The sequence below is a fragment of the Astatotilapia calliptera genome, chromosome 18, assembly GCF_900246225.1.
Source record: "Astatotilapia calliptera chromosome 18, fAstCal1.2, whole genome shotgun sequence".
NCBI lineage: Eukaryota > Metazoa > Chordata > Actinopteri > Cichliformes > Cichlidae > Astatotilapia > Astatotilapia calliptera.
The window spans coordinates 8,465,343-8,490,075 of record NC_039319.1 but is presented as its reverse complement, the minus strand read 5'-3'; the positions used below and the strand labels follow the sequence as shown (position 1 = coordinate 8,490,075).

The 24,733-nt window shown below is 39.4% G+C and overlaps 1 protein-coding gene across 2 annotated transcripts in view; it reads right to left on the bottom strand.

Moving 5' to 3' along the window:
• Window positions 1-24,733, bottom strand: part of kirrel1b (kirre like nephrin family adhesion molecule 1b) — an 81,714-nt gene that overhangs the window by 19,474 nt on the left and 37,507 nt on the right. For both annotated transcript variants that reach the window (XM_026148658.1, XM_026148659.1), the window contains exons 2-9: window positions 14,054-14,203; window positions 8,117-8,266; window positions 6,495-6,652; window positions 4,290-4,440; window positions 2,821-2,926; window positions 1,967-2,115; window positions 579-706; window positions 18-144 (exon numbers count right to left, since the gene is read on the bottom strand). In XM_026148658.1, coding sequence (XP_026004443.1) covers window positions 18-144; window positions 579-706; window positions 1,967-2,115; window positions 2,821-2,926; window positions 4,290-4,440; window positions 6,495-6,652; window positions 8,117-8,266; window positions 14,054-14,203 — 1,119 coding nt within the window. The remainder of the gene's footprint in view (window positions 1-17; window positions 145-578; window positions 707-1,966; window positions 2,116-2,820; window positions 2,927-4,289; window positions 4,441-6,494; window positions 6,653-8,116; window positions 8,267-14,053; window positions 14,204-24,733) is intronic.

The following is a 24,733-nucleotide window of genomic DNA, read 5'->3' as shown; positions in this document are numbered from 1 at the left end:
AGTGAAGATTAACTGACCGTTGACAGTGAGCGTAACCTCGGTCTCTCCCACGCCAATTCGGGGCACGATGGCCTTGCAGACATACTGGCCTGCATCAGCCTGGCTCACTGACTTCAGATGCAGTTGGTTGTTGTTGCTTAGCACCTGGACGTACACACACAGGTAGGGAAAAAAAACAGGCTGATGAAGAGGAAAAGAACAGAGATAAGCAGACTGGAGAGATGTTAAAAAAGGAGGTTGGAGGGAGGATTATCTATTTTTAATTCATATAGCATGTTGATTTACTTGGAGGGCACCATTAGTTTTTTTTCCCCTCAAGCTCTTTTTAACTTGTTAGCTAAAAATTAAAAATTTAAGATATGAAGATGGCTTTACAACTGAGCAAACATTAACAAAATCTAGGTCCTTAATATAGATGTGCTTATATATTATATGATTAGGACTACAATTACATTAGCTGTTCTCACTTTATAGTCTATATATTTCAGTAATTAATAAGTATTTATAGAAATAATACTTTAATCCATCATGAATGGGTGATCTTAGATTTAAGTTCAAAGGTAACAATGTCTTTTTACCATGCTGGAACCCTTTTTAGTCCAGGTGAGAGTGAGAGGAGGGTTTCCAGACCACTTGCAGTTCAGAGTGACGTCTGCGTCCACATCCACTGTAACCGGCCTGGGCTCCACTACCAGTATGGGGCCAACTGAAAGAAAATAGCAATCCGATCACCAAATGAGCAACAAAAGGGTTCCTACCAAAGTCAAAGTCAAATTTATTTACCGGTATATAGCTCCTTTCATACAAAGCAATTCAATGTGCTTTACAAAGACAAAAAGCAAAAAGCATTAGGGCAAAACAAAAATACAATAATTACACTTATATTTTATGTAAAAGGTACAAAAACAAAATAGTTTTTAATCCGAATTTCAAAAAACTAATAGATTCTGCACACCGAAGACCAGAAAAGCACTTTAAAGCCTATTTACACTGCTTTGGTAGTTTTTGCACAAATTTTAAAATTCCCTTTTTAGTCTTTAAGGTTTACAAGTCTACATGCCCTTGCATCAGACGGCCTCTGAAAATGCTATTGTTTTATGAACTGGGAATGCCCCGCAGAGTCTCCGGTTCTTCTCTTTTATCTGTTCCTCAAAGCAAAACAACAAACATGTAGTGATGCTTTCAGCCATTACACTTCAAGCCACAGCATTACAGGAAGGGCAGAAGGAGCCCATTAGTACTATTATTAATGGCAGTAGTAAAATTAGTAGTAGGAGGAGGAGTATTCACTTTTGCTGTTTTAATAGAATAAAGATTTTTATGTAAATGTATCGAAAATTTTAATTATTACATTTTTTTTGTCAAACTTATTATTTTAGCTATTTTTATGATTTTCAGCAGTCGTCTACACTTTATATTGTATAGAACACATTATATACAATATACAGTACTACAACAATATAAAGTTTATTATTGTGTTTCTCTTTATCATAAAGCATCTTGAGGTGGCTGTTGAGTTGATCTGGTGCTACATAAATAAAATTGAGTTGATTTTCATTTGATTCGTTTAAAAAAAACATGCGATTACAAAGAAGTTTTATTACAGCAGAATTCAGAATTCTGTTCATTTCACTATCATAAAGGAAGACATTTTTGTGCAACATTTTTCTCTTTTTCTCCTTTTTCACTGCAATCTTTTTATGAATATGTCCTTAACTATGAAGAACACATTGCTTCTTTCATATTTTGATTATTTACCTAATTCATTTAACTGTCTTGTTAAACTCAGTTTAAACCGAGAGAAAACGCAATAACAGCCTATTGGGAATTTACTCATTGCGCAATACACGAATGGTGTATGGTAACAATATAAATGCAGCATGTTTTTTTAGACAAATAAAGAGCACAAAGCGCATTCATGTCATCAGAATCCCACTCAGCTAAGAAGTGTTTGCACTCTACTCACAGTGCACGTCCACAAGGATGCTGACGTTAGTGCTTCCCACGGCATTAAACACCTGACAGGACACGGGCTCGGTGAAGAATGAGTGATCTGCGGTGGTGACAAACACGCTTTCTCTGGCTCCCTCCAGCAGCACGCCACCTTTAGCCCACCTGACAGTGAGACACACAGCACAACACACAGTTCAACATGTTTCTAAGCGTTGTAAATCATTGTTATGTAGACCTCCCAGCGGGATATTTCAAAAGCATAATGGGTTTTTGAGGTTATCTAAATGTTAGATTTTCACCATAAGACAATGATTCTTTTTGTATTATCAATTAAGCTAACATTTACACGACTTTAATACGAAAACCTGAGGGAACGATTGCAAGAAATTTCTCTTCATTTCTGTTATCCGTGCTGTATCTTGCCAGATACCTGACTCAAAATCAAATAACCATATTGCACATCGTCCATTAGATGACATTTAATGTTCACTCAGTAGGCCTAGTGCCTAAGTACCTGGCAGTGTTCCCACACAGGGACCCTCTGTTGGAGTCTCAAACCTCAAATTACAACCATCGTGTTAAACTCCAGCATTTTGCAGTTTTAGTGCTTCAGTGCTGTCACTTACGATAAAAGTCAGCGTTTAGCTGTACAAATGTTCAGTACTTTTATCAATTCTGTTCTCTAAGCAGAAATTGCTATTCAGGAGCAACAGCAGGGAGAGGGTATGAGCGCACTCACACAGATGAAAGAAAACATATTGGCTTTAAACATCTTATCTGCACTGCAGGACGAGCATCAAAAAGTTTCTCATAGCCTGAAGTGAACAAAAACCTATAAACACATATTAAAAAAAACCCCATCCAGACCTGTAGCCCATGATAGGAGGGTTGGCAGTGGCCTGGCAGGTAAAGGTAACCCTCTCTCCCTCAAGGACAGAGCGAGGCTCGATGGACAGGGTCACGGTGGGAGGGTCTACACAGGGAGAGATACACGTTTGATATATATTCTAAATGAACTTAACAATAATGTGAACATAAATTGTATTTATAAAATATGCATATAGCAGATGGCAATCCAGAAGTACCTTCAACCTTCATTCTTTTAAATGTTCAACGAGGGACACCTCCTATGGTTGCAAAAGGAACTCTGGTAGTAAAGAAAACTCTGGGTTCCCTTATTCCGAAACCTCAGTGAACACGTTCTGATGAGTTTTTTGTTCTCATTTGAAAGTTTCGGTCCTTAGTGAATATAAAAGTGTGCTCATTTTATATATTACAGTCCCCATTAATATCCAGAAGAACAATAATGCAGATTATGACTTAGGGTGGGCCTAGCATGTGAAAGACAAGCAGCTACTGAAAGAGCAAGTTTCCCAGATCTGCCCTCTGCTTGAAATTTCTAAAATGCTGATGGAGAAAATGCTTAAAAAGCCAAAGCTTAAAAACACTGGACTCTGCAAATCAGAATTCACAGCGGTGCCTTTATCTTTTATATAGAGATCATGAGTGTGAATAATATAATGACTGCATACTATATGAACAAAAGTACTGGGCCACCTACATATTACAGCCTTGGAAATCTATGCTGTGAAGCGCACGGTGCACAGTTTTTGTGCTGATGTTGCATGAATGCCAGAGGAGGTTTGGAAACCTGCAGTTATTAAGTCAGCAGAGTTTTGGGAATGTGTCTGAGTTTCTATAGTTTCTAAATGCTTTGGAATAACTCATCTCACAGCTGATTTTGGAATATTTAGGACGAACAGTGGCATCCTATTACAGTGCTACACTTAATCTCAGTGAGCTCTTTAGAACAATCCATTCCTTCACAAATGTTTGTGAAAGGCAGGCTGCATGCCTAGGTGTTTGATTTTATACATCTGTGGATATGGGACTTTGATTCATATAACGTCGTTCAAGGAGAAACTTTGGTTACCTATAGACTTCTGCACTGATCCTATATCTTAAGTAAAACAGTTATTAAAGCTACTTTTTCCTTCTTGACAATAACTCCTATGTTCATCACCATAAAAACTTTCTGGCTCACCGGGTGATAAAGTACAGTAGATTCCTGAACTGCTTCGGGCCTCCAAATATGTGCTAAAACAACACAAATCAAGCTAAATCAATTTGGAAGACATCCAGATTTGAGAATGTATTGAACATTACTGACATGTATATTATTTTTTGCTGGTAATTACTTCAAGTTGGTGAGTGCTGGCACAGCTAATTAAAAATATTTACTGATTTTGCAGTCTGTCTGCAAAAAATACTCTCTGCTTCATCACCAGAGCATCTATGTGTGTTTAAAAGTCTTGCAGACAGGAAGAGTAACATACGGTGAACATTGAGGGTTAGGGTGGTTCGTTTCCCCATAGGTACAGCTGGATTGCTGGCCACACAGGTGAAATTGCTGCCACTGTCTGTGTCGACTGGTGTGATGGGCAGGTAGCTCCTGGTCGTAACCCTTTTCCTGTCTGGCAGCACTTCCTGTTTGACAAAGAAAAAGGCAGAGACAGGGCAAGCATTAGCAGGGGAGACGACAGGATAAGAGGAATTTAGGGAGAAGAGCCCACAGAGTAAGATCAAAGAAAAGATACACAGAGGAGAGGAAGGATGAAAAAAGGAGAAATAAAGGTAGAAAGTCAGGTGGGGGAAGGAAAGAGACACTGGTGAGTTACTAATGGAGCCATGAGAGATGAGAAATAATTGAACATAAATAGAAATCCATGGACAAAAATAGAAAAAAAAAATATTAAGTATGTGAAGTTAAGAAGGAAAAGAAAGATGTAGGAGAAAAGAATTGATAGATGAATCAATAATGTAAACAGTCCTTAGTGGCAGTCATAAAAGAGACGCCATAAATCTTCTTCTGGCAAACATGAACATAAAATCCAGCTTTCTTGGAATGAGGAGGTGGCATTTTTTAAAACGCAGCCACCAAATCTGTCAAGAAACTGTGTACAGCTTTCAATGTAGTTTAAATGCGTGGTCAGTAACAGGGTAATATAAGAGCAGCATGTAATATGTATGAGCATGTGTGGGGGGCATAAAGCTAGCTGTGATGAGATGTAAAAACATCTGTGTTTGAGTGCGTGAGTCAGTGTTTGCTGCTGCATCTCTGTGCATATAAAAGCGCAAGTGTGCATATGCGAGCGAGTGTCTATGCGTGCGTGCACTTGCAGACCTGCTTTCATGTGTACAGGAGAATATGCGGGATGGCGAGGAATCTGAACATGGAAGAAATGTAACACTGCGACTGTGTGCAAGGTGTCACCAAATACATTTCCTGCCTGTATGTGTGTACAAAAGAAAATCTCTGGCAGTGGGTTAATAAAACATGTCTTGGATCTTTGTGTCTTTTAAGTTGTGTCACGACTGAAAAGCGAGGAATGCAAGAGATGTCTGGAAAGCATGTGTTCTGCTTCCGGGTAGAAGGCATGGCTGACACTCGCAATATAAAGTCTACTGAAGTAAGAGTGTAATTAAACACATGTGTTGAGTAGGTGTGCAAGTGCGACAGTATTTTTTTTTCTAATACAAAAATTACGAAATACCACAAGTACATCTACTTAACCACTAATTTTAATTAGCTGCCCCTGCAGACTCGCTTTAGTGCATCAACTGAATTGTTAAAACACATAAAAATAGAGTCTGTGATATTTTCTAAGACTCACTATGGATGAATGAAGCAATGCATAGCAGCCCAAAGAGGGAAATGCGATGTGCTCTTAGTTTGTTTGTTCTAGTATTAGTTGTTTTTTTACACATTAACAATTTCATCTGCTCAGCAGCAACATGCTGTGTTAACACTGCACATTTTGATGTCTCTCTACAGCTGACAAAGAGCAGGAAATTTAAGACTGAAAGTTTGTCGTGTCCTCTTTTAGCGAGTTTCATGGTTTAATTTTCATTTCAAAATGTAAGAACTTTGCTCTAACTGTGGCTTTCTCAGTGTGAGGGGAAACAGACTTACTGAAATGTCTTTGATTTAGCAAAGACATTTCAGTAATGTTTCTGCACCTTTATTGCTGCTACTATAGCCAAAAAAGCCCATTGAAAGTTTCTGTCTGTTGATTTGTAGGTTAAAATCTGTAACCATTAATCATTTCTTAATAAATATGGTGAGTGTATTGTTGACTAAATAGTAAGGAGCGCTTTGTGTGAAATACTAATGATCGGCACACTATTTCTTGACTGGAGGACTTCTGGGAAGCCGCCTGGCCCGAGGTGTGCATACTGTATTTACCCGTCATAACAAGCCTCCAGCAAAAAAAAAAAAGCATAAAAACAAATAAACAGACAGAGTGGATTATATTACAAAGATTGCATTGTTCTACAGTTTGTATTACATAGTCTTACAGCGACAAGTGAACTCATGATCATCAAAATCATCATTATGTGAGCTTTACAAACTCCCCTTGGAAAAAAACACACACACACACACACACACACACACACACACACACACACACACACACACACACACACACACACGTGTGGCTGCTATTATCTGCATGTGTGCATGGGTGTGTATGAGTCACCGTGGAGTGGTAGGCCCCCTCCGCAGGAAGGCCATTCTTGGTCCACTGGATGTGTGCCGCAGGCTTGGCCCCACGAGTCACACAGGTCAGGTTGTGTGAAGTACCAGCCATCAGCAAGAGCTCAGGGGATCCCTCGACCACTGGGTCCTCAGGTGGGACTGAAGGGGTGATATGCAAATTCATATTTTAAAATGACACATTTATGTAAGTGTGAACACATAAATAAAGAAAAAAACTTTACATATACATATAGTAAACCATAAAAACACATAATACTGTAAAAAAAACTTTCATACATATCAAAAGACTAGAGGCATGATTTTCATGTGTTTCTTTTTTAGGTATTGATGTCCTATTTAACACAATTAGCTTCTTGGTTAAGCTAACCGTTTAAAGGAGTTGTTCACCCTCAACTAAATGTACATATTTTCCTCATGCATTTCCTCTCCTGTTTAATCTACTGCTTTTTTATGGTTTGAGTTGCCCAGTTCTGGAGATACTAGCTTCACCCAAGTGCCAAAAACAAGCAAACAAACTAAAAATCAGCAGCGATGTCTCTCTCCAGAAAGCATGACCCAGTTACTCATAAAAAAATCCACAATTTTGTTGTGAGCTGTTTCATAGGAGCTATTTTCTTACCTCTGTCTGCATCCGCCCACCAAAGGAAGGATGCAGCTAGCTAGCTCAGCTAAGGAGGTCGTCTTTAATGTTTACACCCTGTCACACTGTCACTAGAATGAGTTTCTCATCACGAGTAGATGCACGCTACCTTCTGCACAGAGGTATGGTTATTGCATGTAGTTTGGTAGAATAAAATTAGACCTGCATAAAACTTCTAACTGGTTTGTCGCCTTGCTTGGTTATATTTAAGGGAAAGCAACTTCTAGCCAATATCTCTAAAAACGGGCAATTTACCCCAAAACTATCTAAATGGACTAACAGCACAGCACAATGTGAAAATACATACACATTGGGTGAAGTATTTGGCAAAGGTTAAGATGTCCCAGGTTATCAATCAGATTGGCAGCACTATGTGATTGTAAGTAACACCTATTTTCTTAATTATTTACTTTATCATTTACCAAACCTTCTAAATCTTGGTAAGCAAAAAATAGAAATGCTGGTTGCCTAACCTGCAAGTATACAGCTGCAAAAGTCTTTCTTAGTTTGAATTCTTGTGCGTTTATAAAACCAGCACACTGCAGGGACATTTTGAAGCTAATAGGTGAGACCTATGCGTTGGTTAATTTGTTTTCATGCAATATTTTGTGTATTAGTGCAAGCTGAACTGAGAATTTTTTTCTGTCAGACATCTTCCTGAAAGGGTTTGGGTAGTGGCAGCTCAGTTGTTTTTAAAGCTACAAAATCTCAAACAGCACATTTGGGATTATAACAAAAGCAAGCTGGCACAGAGGCTTTGTAGAAAGAACAATTTCTGCAATTTCCACTTAAATGTTAAGGATGTGGGAGATTTATATCCTTATGACAAGGTTGGTTTAATGAAAGCAAAAAGGAAACCCAGTACTGAGAGGATTCAATGCATAATTACTTAACTAGTTTGAGGAAAATCAGAAAAATGCACCAGGAGAAGACCCCTGTATCAGTAGCAGCAGGGTACTTACTGAGTACATTGAGCTTAGCCCTCCTGGAGCGCAAGGCGGCCTCTGTGGCCTGACACTCATAGAGAGAGTCATCAGAAAGCTCGGCGTTGGAGATCTCCAAGTTGTACTGGCCGATGTCGAGAGAACGCAGGATACGATACCTGGGCCACGCTGTTGAACAAACCAAGAAAACTTTCAGTTAGAGAGCATATAACTCACACTGTGACTCATTTACTTCGGTCTGTTTTTATTACAGTCACATACTTTTTCATACATAGTGAGCCAACTTCAAGGGAAGACTGATTGTTCTGAAATGATTGTTGGAGTGCAGGAAGAGACATTAAATGCTTCAATTACAGACATGAGTCATCACAGCAATACTGGATTCACTGAATGATGTGTATCTGCTGTTTCTGAGGAGGAAAGTATATATATTTTTAGAAATACTCTGTGATGATTTCCTGTTGTGAAATATTTTGTTTCCACGTCACTTAGAAGAAAACAAGCTGGTATTCGTCACATTTACCCTTTCTTGTGAAATTGTATGTTAAAAGTTGTTGTTAAGCTATCCAAAATCTGAAATTACTAAAAAAGTTTAGTCTGTGCTACAAGTAATAAAATAATAAAAAGAAATGTTGCTAATTTAAAGGTGGCATTCATCTGAATTCAGTAATATTCCTAGATAGATAGTAGGCCTTTCTATCTAGTCTCTTATTTTCTGAAAAGACATGTCACTCTTGAATTTTTTAGGTGATGTTTTGTAGACTGTAGACAAATGTCATTCACCTGTTTTGTCGGGGGGTTGCAGTCAAAAGCTTAAACGTTATGACTATAAATTAAAACTCTGTGTGTGTCTGTAACAGAACATGTGTCACAAAAAACACAGTTTCTCAGTAATATTGGTGAATTAACCATTTAAACTGTAGTTCCTTGAGGTACTTGTCATGCCTTTTATATAAAGACCAGAAACGAAAACCCAAAAACCTCTTCTCCATCTTCTCTCATTCAGTTTTTAATATTATTTCTGTCCTTTGTGTAACTGTGCAACAGAGGACTCAGACCTGATTTGTTCACAGGATAAAGCAAATGTAAAAGCTCTTTTGAAATGGATAAATGCTGAACCCCGATTGTTTTACATCCATCACAGGCAGAGAACAGAGAGCAAGGCGACACGTATTTATGGGAAAGTGTCAAAGCTTTTTATCATAATACACAGATAACATGATTTATTGAAGACCTTTTTTCATTAACCACAGCATCTGGAGATCACAATGATATGATATGCCCTCTACACAAACAACACAAGGGGGGGTAATGAATGCACAAGGACACACGCATAACGGCAGTATAGTAACACAGTTAGCGATAAACAGCTAAATGGTTTTTGTACTAACACTGATCAGACGTGGCCACATATTCAATAACGCCACATCAATTCCTGCAGAATTACGGACTGAGCTGTTCCAATTACAGCACCCTCTTTTTCTCTCTTTGAACCCTCAACTCGCAGACAAAGACATAATTGAGCGTGACATCCCACTAGGGGGCACTCATTGATCCTCCGTGCCCAATCCTAACATGACATCATGGATTCAGATGGCAAAGGCAGGCAAGCAGGCAGGCAGTTGGGGTGCAAGGAGGAAGAAGGAGGTTGGGTGGAGGGGGACAAAAGTATTAGTGGAGATTACATCATCCACTCCAGCACCTCGCAGCATAGCAACCACAGAGGTGAAAGCACCCTGGGGAGAAGGAGAAGAAGGAGGAGGAGGAGGAGAGGAGGAGGAGGTCTAGGATGAACAATAAACTGCCACCACTTATGCCTGCAGGTAGTGAGAAGATGCATGTGTGTTTTGGGTATTTACGTAAACATGATCCACACATGTAGGTGGCTTTACACTGATCATATATTAACTGGATTTAAATTTTATTTATCTGACATTTTACAGGCGCAGCCAGGTGATGTCTAGAAGCTGTTTTGGTCTGTGAATGAACGCAGATCTCCTGCGTATGTGTGGGTGAGCTAACTGCAGGTGAGAATTGCACTGCACAATCTGTACGCCTACACTGTCATCCACAGCTGTATGTAATTATACAGGGCGCATAATAACAACCACTTATACATCATACAGCCAACATCTGCACCTTAATGGATCACCAATGAATTAATAATCTTTGTTGGTGCAAGTGTTTGCAACTTGCAGACTTCATGACATGGCTTCAAGTTCAGGTTATGAGATGAGCAAAAGGCTGAGTGACCGTATGTCATGGCGGGAAGAATGGCAGCCGACGACTAAGCATAAAAGATGGACAGAAGGCGATGATAGATGGTTGAGAAGCAGGAAAAGAGACAAAGAGGACAACATGTTTATCAAATGTGTTTGTCAGCAGGTCCACGCTGTAAAAGGCTACGAGGACAAAGAGAGCATTACCAACAACAAAATGAGAGCGGGAGGAGGAAGGGACGGCGATGGGACCGACAGAGAGGAGAGTGAAGAAATAAAAAGCAATAGAGGGGATCTGGGAAGCCAGCAAGTGATGGTGAAGCTGTAGTTTTAAAGATGAAGGAGCAGGAAATAAAGACAGTGTGAGGGAGAAAGAGAGAGCGAGAGGAGGCGAGAGAGAAGTGCAGACCTTTACTGAACCTGTGAATTAAATTGAGTTGAACACAAGATTCGCATCACATGTCAGATTATCACTTGTGTGACTGTGTGTATGTGTGTGTTTTGTGTCAGTGTGTGTGGGCGGTGTGTGCGTGTCTGTGTGGGTGGATGGGTATGTGGTGTTTTTTGCGTGCTATACAGCATGTAGCGTTCTTTGTAGATGAATTTACAGTGTTATGAGAAATGTGATGGGTGGTTTAGAGCTGAAAGTCTGTGAGTGCTAATGTGATATTTGTAAGTGCTAATACAGAAGTTTTTCTCTTACATTTTGTGAGAAGATGAAATTGCACATTACAGCCAAAAAAAGGCAACATTTTCATGTATAAATAAAAGCTTTCCTAACTATTTATCAATAAATTGTTTAAAATAGCTTGAATGGCAGAATGAATGAAAGCTGTGTAGTTAGTTTTTCTTCCATCTATCCTTTTTCTGTGGATTATGCAGAGTTGGATCAAGGTGGTTGTAGGCTTAGCAGGTAAATTCTAATGTTTCTCTCCTTAAAAACATTTTTCAACCCCTACTGAAGGATTCGGATGTGTCCACAGGTCAGATGAGTTGTATCTTCTGTCTTGGGTCTACCCTTTGTATCACAGGGTCACATACCAGATGGAAAATCAGCTGTGAAAGCATCAGCTGTGAAAGCATCCAGTCAGAGTTGCTAGAATGGTATTAAAATCCTGGGACCGGCTCAACTCGATCCCTTCGCAAAGGAGAACCAAGTCCTCTCAGAGACCCCTCGGTATTTTCAAATATTTCACATTGCATCTAAGAACCTCAGCAGCCTATATTCTTTCAGTCACTACCCAAAACTTGACCCTAGGTGAGGAGACTGACTGGTTAATAGAAAGCTTCACCTTCCAGTTCAACCCCCTTTCCACCAAAGTGCTCTGGTACCATTTTTGTGAAATACTGATCCCTTGATACTTCAGTTGACACATGTATAAAACACATGTAAACTGGAAGAACAATTTTTCCATCACACCTCAGTAACTCTTCCAGCATGAAGAGTTAGTCTAATGTGGTATGGCAGGAGTGAAGCAGGATTAATCCTTAGTCCAGAGTTCAACAGCCAATCAGAACCTCCCTTTGAGCACCATATATGAGCTTAGCCATGGGATGCTGAGCAATTACCTTACAAATTATAGCAGACTCCCTTATTCTGGTATCCTGTTGTACAGACGCTGTCCCCGAGCTCCACACGACATGAAAATGCATCTTCGCCTAGACGGTTTAACAAAGTCCGGAGCTTTCAGACTCTTGTGGAGAATTTAAGAGCTCCTTCACTACTTCTGAAGTTTTGCCTCCTCCACAGAGGATGTGTTAGTGGGATTCAAGAGTTTCTGAAAGTGCTCTTTCCACAGCAAAACAATATCCTCAGCGTGGATTACTGCTAAGCATAGCCTGGGCTAAGACTTGCTTTCCTTTTGCTGAGTAGTCTGAAGGTTTGTCAGAACTTCCCTGGATCAGCTGAAAGTTCTTCTCCACAGACTCCTTCACTCGTCCTGCATTTAAATTTTGGATACACAATCACCACAGCTACAGCACTTTAGACCTGCTGGTATGGTCTGATACATCTTCCAGGCTAACTAGTAGAAATCAGTAATACTACAGACTGCTTAGACCTTATATTTTACACTGCAAGGGTATATTTGCAATACTCCCAAAAGTCTATTCATTTAACATAACATGTGAGTTTGAGAAACTCAAAAATCATAATCACAGAATATTTTTTTTAAACTTATGAAAGTGTCAAAGGTATTTCTTAATTTTTGACACTTGAAAGTTGTCTTACTGCTGAAGCTAACGCATTTCAGTAGGTGCAACTTTACCTTGAAGACACCTTTCGCAATTTCATTATGGCTAAGTGAGCAGTTGGCGAGGTTTCGCAGTCAGCGTTTTCCATAAAAAACTATCTGTGATCACAGCAATCTGCTATAGCGGCAAAAGCAACAAGGATTTTTGTGCAGCACCAAACACGTGTTTATCAGGTATGTTTTTCCATCGACAGCAAAACAACTTTCCACAACGACCAGCTGATTGGGAATACACGTTTTTCCGAAGCTGCCTGTGTTTACCAAGGAGTCTCTGATTGGTCTGTAGTCTGGGGACTGGGGATTTTAGTGATCAATTTCACCGTAACTGCTAGCAAATGACCAGGGAAAAATCATTTTTCACGAGTAGCTAGTGATTTCAAGCCAGTTACCAATTGGTTTGTAGGGATGTATAACTGCAGCCTTAAACAATAAACAATTGATTTCCAATAACTTGAATTGGGTAAGCAGTTAAGAATATGGGTGGATGGAGAAGAGCTTTCATGGACTGTTAGTTAGAATGGAGGTTTTTTAGAAATCATCAGTTTCTTTTTTCTACATGCTGTTTTTTTTCTATACTTCTCAAAAAAGTAATCATCTTATTTGCATTTTTATTTATGTGTTTGTATATTATGTATAATTGTATAGTTCTCTTTCTTTCCAACACTTTCATTTGTATAAATCAATAATGCACAGCCGATGAAGGTGAAAAGATATGGTAGTTACCTGATTATTGTGTTATATGGATGTTAAATCTGAATACTTGATATGCTGCGCATTCTTAATTCTATTTCAGTGAGCCTATCAGCTCATTTTCTTCCCTTTTATTTTACCTGAAAGTTATCCTGGACAGAGGTCTATAAGCAGCCTTATTCATAAGCAATGCGAGCATTCAGTAAGCCACAGTGGTCAAAAGCTTGTTTGCATATTTTGAAGAAAATCAAGATGAGGTTAGCTGAGAATGACATTTTTTGCTTTTCTTATTCTTCTCCTGGCCTCTCATTCTTTGATTTTGCATTTCTGAGTTTCGTCTGATTATTCCACGTATACAGAAAAAAAAACTGGGTGTCTGTTGTGGCTTTGACCCTTTGACTCTCACTTTTCACTGCTTGTGATGTTTCCTCATCTTTAAAATGAAGTATATTCTACTGTTGCACTCATAGTAAGTCATTCTGGATGTGTGTGTCGGCTTAAAATGTAAATGTGAATGTGCGTCTGCTTTTGTCAGCAGTGTGAGGGATTTTCTCTAATTCAGCATGATATACAGGACTCCTTTTTGCCCAGATTGTCACTCACACACTCTTAACTCTCTCTCGCATGGTACAGTGTTCATTTCCTTAATGTTAAAAAACCCCTACACTTTTCAACCATAATAGCTTTTGTCAGGGTTCTTACACTCCAAACTGAACCAAAACCGTAGCTGAGTTATTCCCCTTCTTCACTTCACTTTGATCTCTGCAGCTGGGTGAAGCTGCATTTTTTTTTACCTCGAAGACCCTCTCCAATGCCGAGTGCCAGGCCGTCCTTGGTCCACTGGACGATGCCGCTGTAGTTGAAGACGACACAGGACAGCACCACCCGTTCTCCCAGCACCACCGACTGGTCCGCAGGCTCTTGGGAGAAACGAACGCACCACACTGCAACAGAAGGACAGAGAGGGGGATCAATTTTTTAGTTCCTTTCACTGTGACCTGGCCATGAGCTGGCATTTTTATTGCACTGTATCGAGCTACACAGTCCCTCTCTGGTCTTATTGACTTCTGTTTGTCCATATGGAGGTTGCTGGGTAATTTGTTGTGTGCTTTTATTGAATATAGGGTTTTTTTATTGTTTCTTTTATTATGTGTTTTTACTATGAGTGTATTTTAATATGAACCCGGTTTGAGTGAAATTTCTCTTACAGGAATAAACATGAACTCCATGCATATATAGTGTTCATTATTATTATTGTCTTTTTAGCTGGTCAAGAGTCCATTGCTTGAATTCTGTATATTTTTCATTCCTCCGTGTCTTTTCTCTCTGTTTTGTCTCTTTGCCTCCTTTTTAAGGTTTTCCCTGGTCTGAACTGAGGCTTCTGTGCAAAAGTGTGTGTGTACATGCATGGATGTGTAAGCGAACACTTGTGTAGCAAGAACATCATTGCAAGCTGTTATACAGCCTGCTCTTTTTCATCACACACACACATTTCCTGCAGCAAAATAAGCCTTTTGGCTATCGCAGTGCCACTAAAATACACAGATAGAAAACTACAAGTGTAGCGCAGGCATACATTAACGCACTCGCTTAAAGAGAGAGTGTCAGGTGAGGAGGCGAGGCACTCACCCGGCGCTATTTTCAGCCGTTTGCATCATCAGGTAAAATTGTTTCATATTCTGGAGAAAGTCTTGCAAGAAGGCACGTTAATTAAGGCAGAGAGAGAGAGGGAGACTGCGCTGCCTTAGATGACACATGCACACGAACGTGCACGAGCACACATATACAAACACACTGAAACTTACAGAGACAGAAGCTTTTTCACACATGCAACAACCAATTTATGCAGTTGTGCACAAACGCACTATATCACTAACACAAATGCAGTTGCATACTCAGTCTGTGGAAGTGTGTATATGTGTGCAAGTGCACACATATACACACTTCCACAGAGTTTGCGTCTGTCTTCCCGTGGGCTATTCTGTTCTTGGATCATGGTTAAAACAATCCTATTAGCTAATTAAGGCAAAACTGGTTAATAAAGCGAGCCCTGGCTCTGAGGGACACATCTCAGTGGGATTCAACCACAAAGGTGCAAACAACAGGGCGATTTACTGATTTGTCAGGAGGATTACATGACTTGTCATGTTATTTGTGTGGAAGGCTTGTCTAATGAAGGCAGGACATTTTAAAACTTCACAAGAAGAGCTTTGATGTTTCGTCAACTTTCCTTTTGAATGCTGATTCAAGAAGACAACTGTGGCGACTGTGAGCTGATAGCTGTGTAATTTATTTTGAAGTTTAAGGGAAAAACTGCCTTAACACACTTCACCGTTCTTAGTGGCTGTTGCTTGGTTGTGCTTTTTGTTGAGATATTATTTCCAGAAGGGACAGTTTTTCCACTTAGTTCAAATGTTTAAACAACCTGTTAGGTTTTGTGTTCACTCTTATTTTGCTTCAAGTTATAGAAACCCCAAGGGAGGTCAGGTTATTAATTTTCATCAGAGTTTAAAATCTCATCCTCAGACTTTTTAATTCTCCTTTAAGCTTTTGGCTCTTATGACATGTTTAAATAGCAAACATTTAACAGCGTGTATCACCTTTTTAGTTTGTTTTGTCTCTTTTTTCCTGTATACTGTATTTCTTCTTAATTAATGTAAAACATTTTGTAATCATAGTTGTAGAGTGCTGCGAGTCATGTACTTCTGTATTCAGTAGTTTCAAATAAAGGCAAACTGTTCATAAAACGCTGGCATTTTTAGGCAGAATGTGGAAAAAAAACCTTTAATTAGTTCAGTCATTAGTTAAAATCCAAGCAGCTTTCGACTTTCAGCCCCTAAAATTCTCATTAATCTACTGGGGAAGATACAATGACGCCCTTAGATTTCTGCACAATCAATCAAAATGCAACACACAGAATATGGAAGCTGTGCTGCATTTTCAGTGCATGGTACAACTCGACCACTCTCTTGTTATCACTCACTGTGCACACATGGATCACTCAGAGTTCAACACAAGTTCAGCACATCTTGTAAGGTTGCCAAAAGGGATAGTAAAAAAGAACATACAGGAAAGCAGTCGCTCCAGCACAAAGAAAAGAAAAAATATATATGTGTGTGCGTGCAAGGAGTCATGCAGTATCACATACACTACATAATAGAAGATTAAGAGTTTGTTTAAAAGTTTGTTTACTTTTACTGCATATTATTAGAACGGTGAGATTGATTGATTGATTGATTGATTGATTGGTAATTTATTTCAACATGTGAACAATATACAAGTACATTTAGAAAAGAAATGAGAGAAAAAAAATATACTATACAAATTACATACAAAAAAACATTCTGATTAATTTACATGTTGAAAGGGAGTGGGAAGAAGTATACACTTATTTAATCCCACCCCTGTCCCATAAATTATCAGTGAATATTTAGTCAGCTTCCTTACTGATATAATTTGTAATAAAAATAGTGAACAGATTTCTGATATACTATATACTATAATATCACATCATGAATTTTTTGTTTGTTTGTTTTTAAATAGAGACATTCACTTAATTTAAATATTTTCCTTTTCTTTATAGATCGAGAAGATCATATTTTTATAACTCTTTTTGAACAGTTTTATGTTTGGACATTGCTTTAATTCCATATTCAGTTTGTTCCATAGTTTCACTCCTTGAACAGAAACACAAAAGCTTTTTCTTGTAGTACGTACCTTCATTGTTTTGAAGTTACAAAAACCCCTTAAATTATAACTTCCTTCTTTCAAAAAAAACATACTCTGAATATTACCTGGCAGTTCTTTATTTTTTGCTTTGAATAGAATTTGTGCTGTTTGGAATTTCACTATATCGTCAATTTTCAATATTTCAGACTGCAAAAATAGTGAGTTTGTATGTTCCCTATAACCTGCATTGTGGATGATTCGAATTGCTTTCTTTTGAAGAGTAAAAAGTGAATGTAATGTGGTTTTATAGTTATTGCCCCAGACCTCTGCACAATAGCTTAAGTATGGTGAAACCAGTGAACAGTAGAGAATATGAAGTGATGTTCTGTTGAATACCTGTTTTGCCTTGTTTAGTACTGCAATGCTTCGTGATACTTTGGAATGAATATATCTTACGTGAGCTCTCCAGTTAAGTTTTTCATCTATTATTACCCCCAGAAATTTATTTTCACTGACTCTGATAAAACAGTCCTTTACCACATGGGTCAATAAAATAATTAAATCATATCTACTTTTATATACAGTATGATTTATTACATTAATATAGAATGTTAATGGATTTTATTTCTTCTGATATGTTAAACAACCCTGGCACAGAGGCAAAAATATCCATTCTAATGTTAGTTCTTGCAAGCCATATGTAAATTGCTTAAATTTCTTAAACAACTGCTGCAAGCCACCCAGAGACCCACCTTGACTCCATCTCCTAATTTTCATGTTATAGCTAATCTAATCCATGTTGCTCTTGCCTTTTTCTGTACTTGGGGTCTTATCGCTGCTCTCTCTCTGTCTTTTTCCTTTTTCCTTGTGTGAAGATGTATTCCACCAAGTAAAAATGAATGAAAAGGAAAACAGCAATCTTCTTTGTCTATAGTTCTCCTGATTGAAACACATTTTTTCACACCTGGTCTTTGAAAAACAGGTGATAATGTTCCCCGGCTGTAAAAATGTGCATTCTTAGGTCTTTAATCTTAAAAAGTGAAAGTCAAACAGAATACCTTAAAATAAAACTACGAACGTGGGAGCTGCTTCTCTTTCTGAGTGGAAAAAGAAGGAGCTGCTGGGTTGTGCCTGCTAACTTGAGTGATTTACATGTGGGTCATGTTATGCATGATTTATGCAAAATTAACAGCTATTATGAGCAAAGGCCCTCATCTTCGTGTATAACTCTGTACAGAACAACACATGTTCTCACGGGACTGGCTGTGATGTGTTTAATCTGTGTGTAACTGTGTAGGAGAGCGAAAGAGAGAAGTAGTGACAGAAAGATATGAAGGAGGAGACAAACATTTCTGTTTGTGTGCTGTGAAATGCATGAATGTGTGGGTATGACTGCGTGGGTATACACTGATCAGCCACAACATTAAAACCACCTGTATGATGTTGTGCAGTCTGTTACCAGCACAGTTCTGATCAGTCAGGGCAATAACTTAAGACCTCAAGGACTGTCAGTGTCTATAGCGGAAAGTTAGCAGTGGATCCTGCAGCGTTTGAATTGCAGTGTGCATTTGTGGTTTTTGTTTTGGAGGCTTGGTTAATACCTTTAATATCTGTGCTCCAGAGCAGCATTTGCATTGAGGCTGGGCACAACGTTGTGTTGGAAGAGGCCAGAACCACTGGCCAGTGCAATCACAGGAAGGGTTTTTGCTCGCAACAATGCCAGTGGTAGGTAACACATGTCAGTATTTTATCCAATTGTATTCAAGGAATCTCACAGTTTAATGCCGAACATTAGATTTTAACTTCACCCGTCAGTGGGTTTAAAGTTGTGGCTGCCTGGAGTAGATTTGTGTGCATATTTGGGATTGAATACGTGTGTCTGCAGTTTGTCAGCTTGAAGCAGGGATTCAGATCAGAGAAGTGAGAGCTGTACAGACAGAGAACAGAGATGTAATTAACCCTACGGGATACCCCACCAACCCGCTGCCTCCACCAGCATACACACACCTCTGTCTCTCTCCCCTTTAACATTTTCTCCATTTTCAAACTCCCCATGTATTCCTTTTCACATGTGGTCAGTTTCTCTACATTTATATTTGCTTTGTGTGTTGCTCTTTTTTTTAGCCTCTCTACATTTTCCTCAAATCACTTTTTCTTTTTTCTTGTTAGGGTTTCCAAGTTCATCCTGTTTAACTTTGACTAGCCCACCTCTTTTAATACAGTCTGACTCTTTCCGTCCTCGTTTCCTCTCCTTCTTTGTGTATTTTTTTCAATGCAGCAATGCACAATTTTTATAGCTTCTTCAATCCCGCTCTCTTTTGTTCTTTGGACCCAGCTCGTTGTTTCTCCACCTCCCTCCATCTTCTCTCTCTTTCCTCTCCCGCTTCACTTCACTACCCCTCTAGTACTCCAGTATTTCCCTCATTATCTCTCTGTATCTATGAACATTTTTTCCATGTTTTTTATATATTTCTCACTTTTCTTCGCCCTCTCTCCTATCCACTGTTTTCTGCTGCAATTGTCTCTTTCTGTCTCAGCCTCCTCCTCACTCTCCTTCTCATCTTTACATCCCTGCATCATTACCCTTGGGGATAATCTTGGGCATATCTTCTCTTCCTCTTTTTTATTCTCATTGCATAATGACCCAGCTTCACAATAAAAGCCACAGTGCCCTTGCATATTATCCGTAATACCTTTAATATATTTTATTCACTTTGGTCTTTTTTTCCCTTCAGGCTGAGCTTTGTTAAACATCAATACAAGCACTATCTAACTAGCCCTATCAATTTCTACTTGAAGCGTACAAGTCTTTCTGTATTATAAAGAAATTCTACATTTTGCATTAATGCTGAAGTATTAACATTCAGTGGCTGACTTGGAATAGAGGAGCTGCACTAGAATCTCACACAGAAGTGTAGGCTGAAGGGGGAAGCTGAGCAGCAAGGACGATTTTTGCCAGTGAATTTGTACTGTAAAATAATTCATAGACTTTCATAATGAGTAACCTAGGACATCGGTTCATGTGAACATTTATGCAGGTGATTAACCATATAAGAAATGTTTGCCTTCACTTGACACTTGACTTGATAAGTAGTTGTATGCCATCCATACATACATACATTCATACATCCATAACTGCTAGTTCAGGCTCACAGTGGTATGGAGGCTGTCCCAGGTATGGTAGGGAAAAATGGTCTATACCTTGGTGTCTATTGTGACTGCTCCCACAAAGCTGATGTATGTTTCAGAGCATATTTAATGTTGTATTGTGGTCTGCATCAGCCCTTTCACAGCTGTCATTGTATAACACTGAATTCATTGTCTTTTTCACTTCAAAACTCATCTTTTCTCCAAATGAAAAGCCACTTGCAAAGAAACAACACAATACGAATACACATGGCTCTTGTTTTGTCAGGGGTGCCGGGTACAGGAAAGACTTAGCACCTTGCTTACTGCAACCAAAGACTTTAACAAAGGATTAGAAAGAAGTTTAAAAAGTGTGCTGTTTGGGTTGAAATGACCACTTCCAAAAGGTTAGGGAATGATTACTTTAGCGGTTAAAAAAGGTTTAAGAAATGGACAGTAGTCTCCTTTGTGAAAGTCATAAATTTCGTCCGCCCATTGATTTACTTTAGGAAGGAGTGCGGCCAAAAGTTTGCTCTGCACAGACAATCACAGTCGTAATCTACACAACCACCAAACGATGAATGCAGTGTTCCTTAGAAAAAGACGTTTACTATTAAAAAAAAATATCAAGAAACCGTAGTACCTGTAATAAAACTGCAACTCTTCTGCAGTTTTGACAGCTGGCAGTGAAATAAGTAACCTGACTTGGTGTCAGCGCTGCTGCACAGTACAGGTGTGTGTCCCCATATAATATTTGCCACTATCCCTTTTTGCTCAGTTGTCTTTGCTGTGATAAGCACAAATGAATCTATCACATAACTTCTTATTCCGAGTGCAGTTCACAGGTTTTTGATTAGCTCAAGGATAAAAAAAGAAATAGGCTGAGTGCAGCTGACAAGAATGTACAAAACTGGAATTTCAGGCAGCAATCAACTTTTCAGCGCTCTCTCTTCTCCTGTGAGCTAAACAATAACACTGCTCACTCATATCAAATCATAACTTTCATGCAGCGCTCTTCTTTTTGGAATTTGAGTTAATATGAAAAAGAAGGAAGTCTTTGTAACAAGAAGAAATCGGCTGACATTTTAACTGCCTTGACTTTAAAGTGGGATGTCTTGTCATCTTATTAGACATGGTCACAGTACTCCCTGAGGAATGCAGCTGCTGATTCCAAACAGCGAAGACCTCCAAGGTGGCCATCAGAGGCCAAATGCAATTTCCTACAAGCAAATGTAGAAATGAAAAGGCAGTTTGTGAGGTTTGTAACCCTAAACTGCACATCTCCACACCCTGAAGCATTCATGCTTCTAACCCCCACCCCAAAAACTGCCACGCTGACCCTTTCCTTGTATTCATGGCCCAGCTCTGCCTCTGGGCTATGGCTCGCTCCCATTTCAACTACCACACACCACTCTCACTCAGGAGAGAGAGCACGCTGTGTCTACGTGTGTATGCGAAAGCATTGTTCGTGTTTACACGCATGCCTGCATGCGTAGCTGTCATTGTTGTGTTGTGTACACCGCACGCATATATTTGCCATTTCCGAAAAAGGCAGCAAAGGGCAAAGTGTGGCTGGAAGAGTCAAAAAAAGGTGTTCACCTCAAAGAGAGAAAAGGAAAAAGAAAGTGTTTGTGTGCATGTGTGCGAAGTAACAAAAAGAAATTAAACAGCATATAGATGGCTAACATCCAGTACTCGGAGAAAAATTATGACTCGTAATAAACTCTCCAGGCATTTATGTGATATTAGTAGCTTATAAGACTAATATATAAAATCATAACACTGAGAGAAGAAGAAAACGTGTAATAATTTTCTGAGTAGTTACTGGGGTAGGTGCTCTGCCTCTGTCATCTATGACAGTGAGACATCACATAAGCGTATTTAAGCTATCATGACAGTAAGTTAGTTGGTGCATTACACTTTTTAAATGGTCTAAAAGACATCATTGTCATGTCTGAAATACATTTTTTATGCTTCCATAGTTTTAGAAATAATTCATCTACACTGCCGTATATTTTAATTTACCACTCAAAATGCTTTTGGGCCTTAACAAGCAAAGTGCTGTATTACTTTGCCAAATATTTGATGTCTGACAAAATTATGGCTCTATTATTGACCTGTAGAGTCCAGAAATTCACAACCTTCAAGCTACAGGCTGAAACCTAGAATAACTTCCTTTCATGTGAACGTTTGAATGTTTCAGTTATCAAAACTAATCAAATACCTACAACACAGACGTGGTAATTGAACTATTACCTGAAAAATTCCTCTGATAATGTATGAGAGAGATATTACACAGCCACAGTTAGAGACGAATCTCTGTTTTAGCTATAGTTATATTCTTTATAGAAATGCTGTGCATCTATAGTACATTTAGCCTGCAGTATATAGGAAGGCTTGGCACACAAAGCAACTACAGAAAAGATTTTTCTGTCACATTACAAAGCCATGTCTCCCTCCAGTCATTTACAAACAAAGGTCATGAATACAGCGACCTGTTTGTTTCTGATTGGCCGTGAGGGGCGACTGCATCATTCCTGTGGGTTGATATGCTTACTGCATCCTTGTTTATTTGATGTTTTGGAAATATAATTTATGTAACATTTATGCCCCCAAAGCACACAGCATTTAACTGACAGAGACGTACACGAGAGCGGACAGAGAGAGACAGAAAAGGACTTGGCGAGACAGACACAGCGGGACAGACACGGAGATCATAACTTTGCCGCTGTGTGTCTCGGTTTTTGCTGTGTGTTTGCTGTAAACAGTAGCTCCGTGATTTCCCAGTGCCCCCCACCACCAAATGCTGCTTTTATTTCTCCTCACAAACACCTCCAGCAGAACAGAGAAGCAGCGTGAAACCAACCGTAGAGGTGATGCTGAGCAAACCCAGCAGTTATTGGAAATCACACGCGCACTCACAGGGGCAGTTACCGATGCGTAGATATAGAAACGCACACTCTAACACACACAAGGGCACTCCAAAAAAGTAATGCGCGCAAGATTCATGAGCACATGAGCGTACTTACAAAAGCACAGGCACCAATCACACGCACACAAATATACACAATTACACTGCCAAAAACACTTGCACATGCACATACGCACACAGACACACGCATCTTTCTTCCCCAGTTATTGGCTTACATTCATAAAACAATTGACTTATCTGTTTACTTGAAAATCACTTTAAGGATCTTTCTTGAGCTTCTAGATTTTAGGGATCACCCAATAACATGATCCTCCTCTGGCTCCCGCTCCCTTTAAATTCCATTGTTTGTTTTTCTTTTCATTTTTGGCACCGTACTAGTCTACATTTACGCTGCCAAAGAATATACAGACAGAACATCTGAATGAATAAAGGGATAGGAACATTACAGGGGAACTGTTTATCATAGCACAATGTGGTTGTTTCAAGAATAGTTTTAAAAGGCAATTGAATCTATTAGAATTCTGGTCTATCATTTGTAGTTTGGCTATGATTTATGATTGCTTATAATAAGAAACTCAGTGTTAATAAGCTTGAAGAGGATTCTAAAACCACTGATAGAAACTGCATACTTACAACTACAACAGGTCATGAGCCTTCTCAACACAGAGCAGTTTCTGGGCATTTTTTGCTCTTTTTACATTTTCATTCACTTTGTTTGTTCTTAAAGAAATCTGAGTGCGAATGGTCGTCTGTCTCTCTGGGTTAGCTCTGTGTCAGGCTGGCGATCTGTCCAGGGTGTCCCCACCTCTCGCCCTGTGGTAGCTGGGATAGGGGTCTAGTACCCACATGACCCTGACAAGGATAAGTAGAATATAGTGGATGGATGAATAGATAGAAACAGCACATCACACCAATCAGCCTACTCAAGTTGCACTTTCCATCCATGTCTGTCTAGACTGGTATGACACGTGTAGTGAACACTCTGAAGGAACAGGGAGACACTAAAGATGAGTGTCACTATCCAATCAACTGTCAAATTACAGTTGAGTTTGCAGGTCTTTCCTGTGACTCTGTGGGTTCACTCCAGGTGCTCTGGCTTCATCACACAGCTCAGAGCCATGGATGTTAGGTTAAGTGGTGATTCTACAGTCAATTTGACCATAGGTGTGAATGTGAGCATGAATAGTTGTTTTTCTCTGTGTTAGTCCTGTAACAAGCTGGCAACCTGTTTTATTACACACCTTACACCAATGGTAAGCATGCATGTCCACACCCATGATTTGTTGCTCATTTCTGATGCTTGGTCACCACAGTCACATGTTCAAATACATCATTCAACTACAGCTGATGACTAAATGTTACACTGGCATCATGGAAAAGATCAGAAAATCATCTGACTCATCATCATGGGGCGATCGTGGCTCAAGACTTGGCAGTTCGTCTTGTAATCGGAAGGTTGCCGGTTCAAGCCCTGGCTCGGACAGTCTCGGTCGTGGTGTCCTTGGGCAAGACACTTCACCCGTTGCCTACTGATGGTGGTCAGAGGGCCCGGTGACGCCAGTGTCCGGCAGCCTTGCCTCTGTCAGTGCGCCCCAGGGTGGCTGTGGCTACAACGTAGCTTGCCATCACTAGTGTGTGTGAATGTGTGTGTGGATGACTGAACGTGTAAAGCGCTTTGGAGTCCTTAGGGACTATGTAAAGCACTATACAAATGCAGGCCATTTACCATCATGAACTCTTTCTTTCT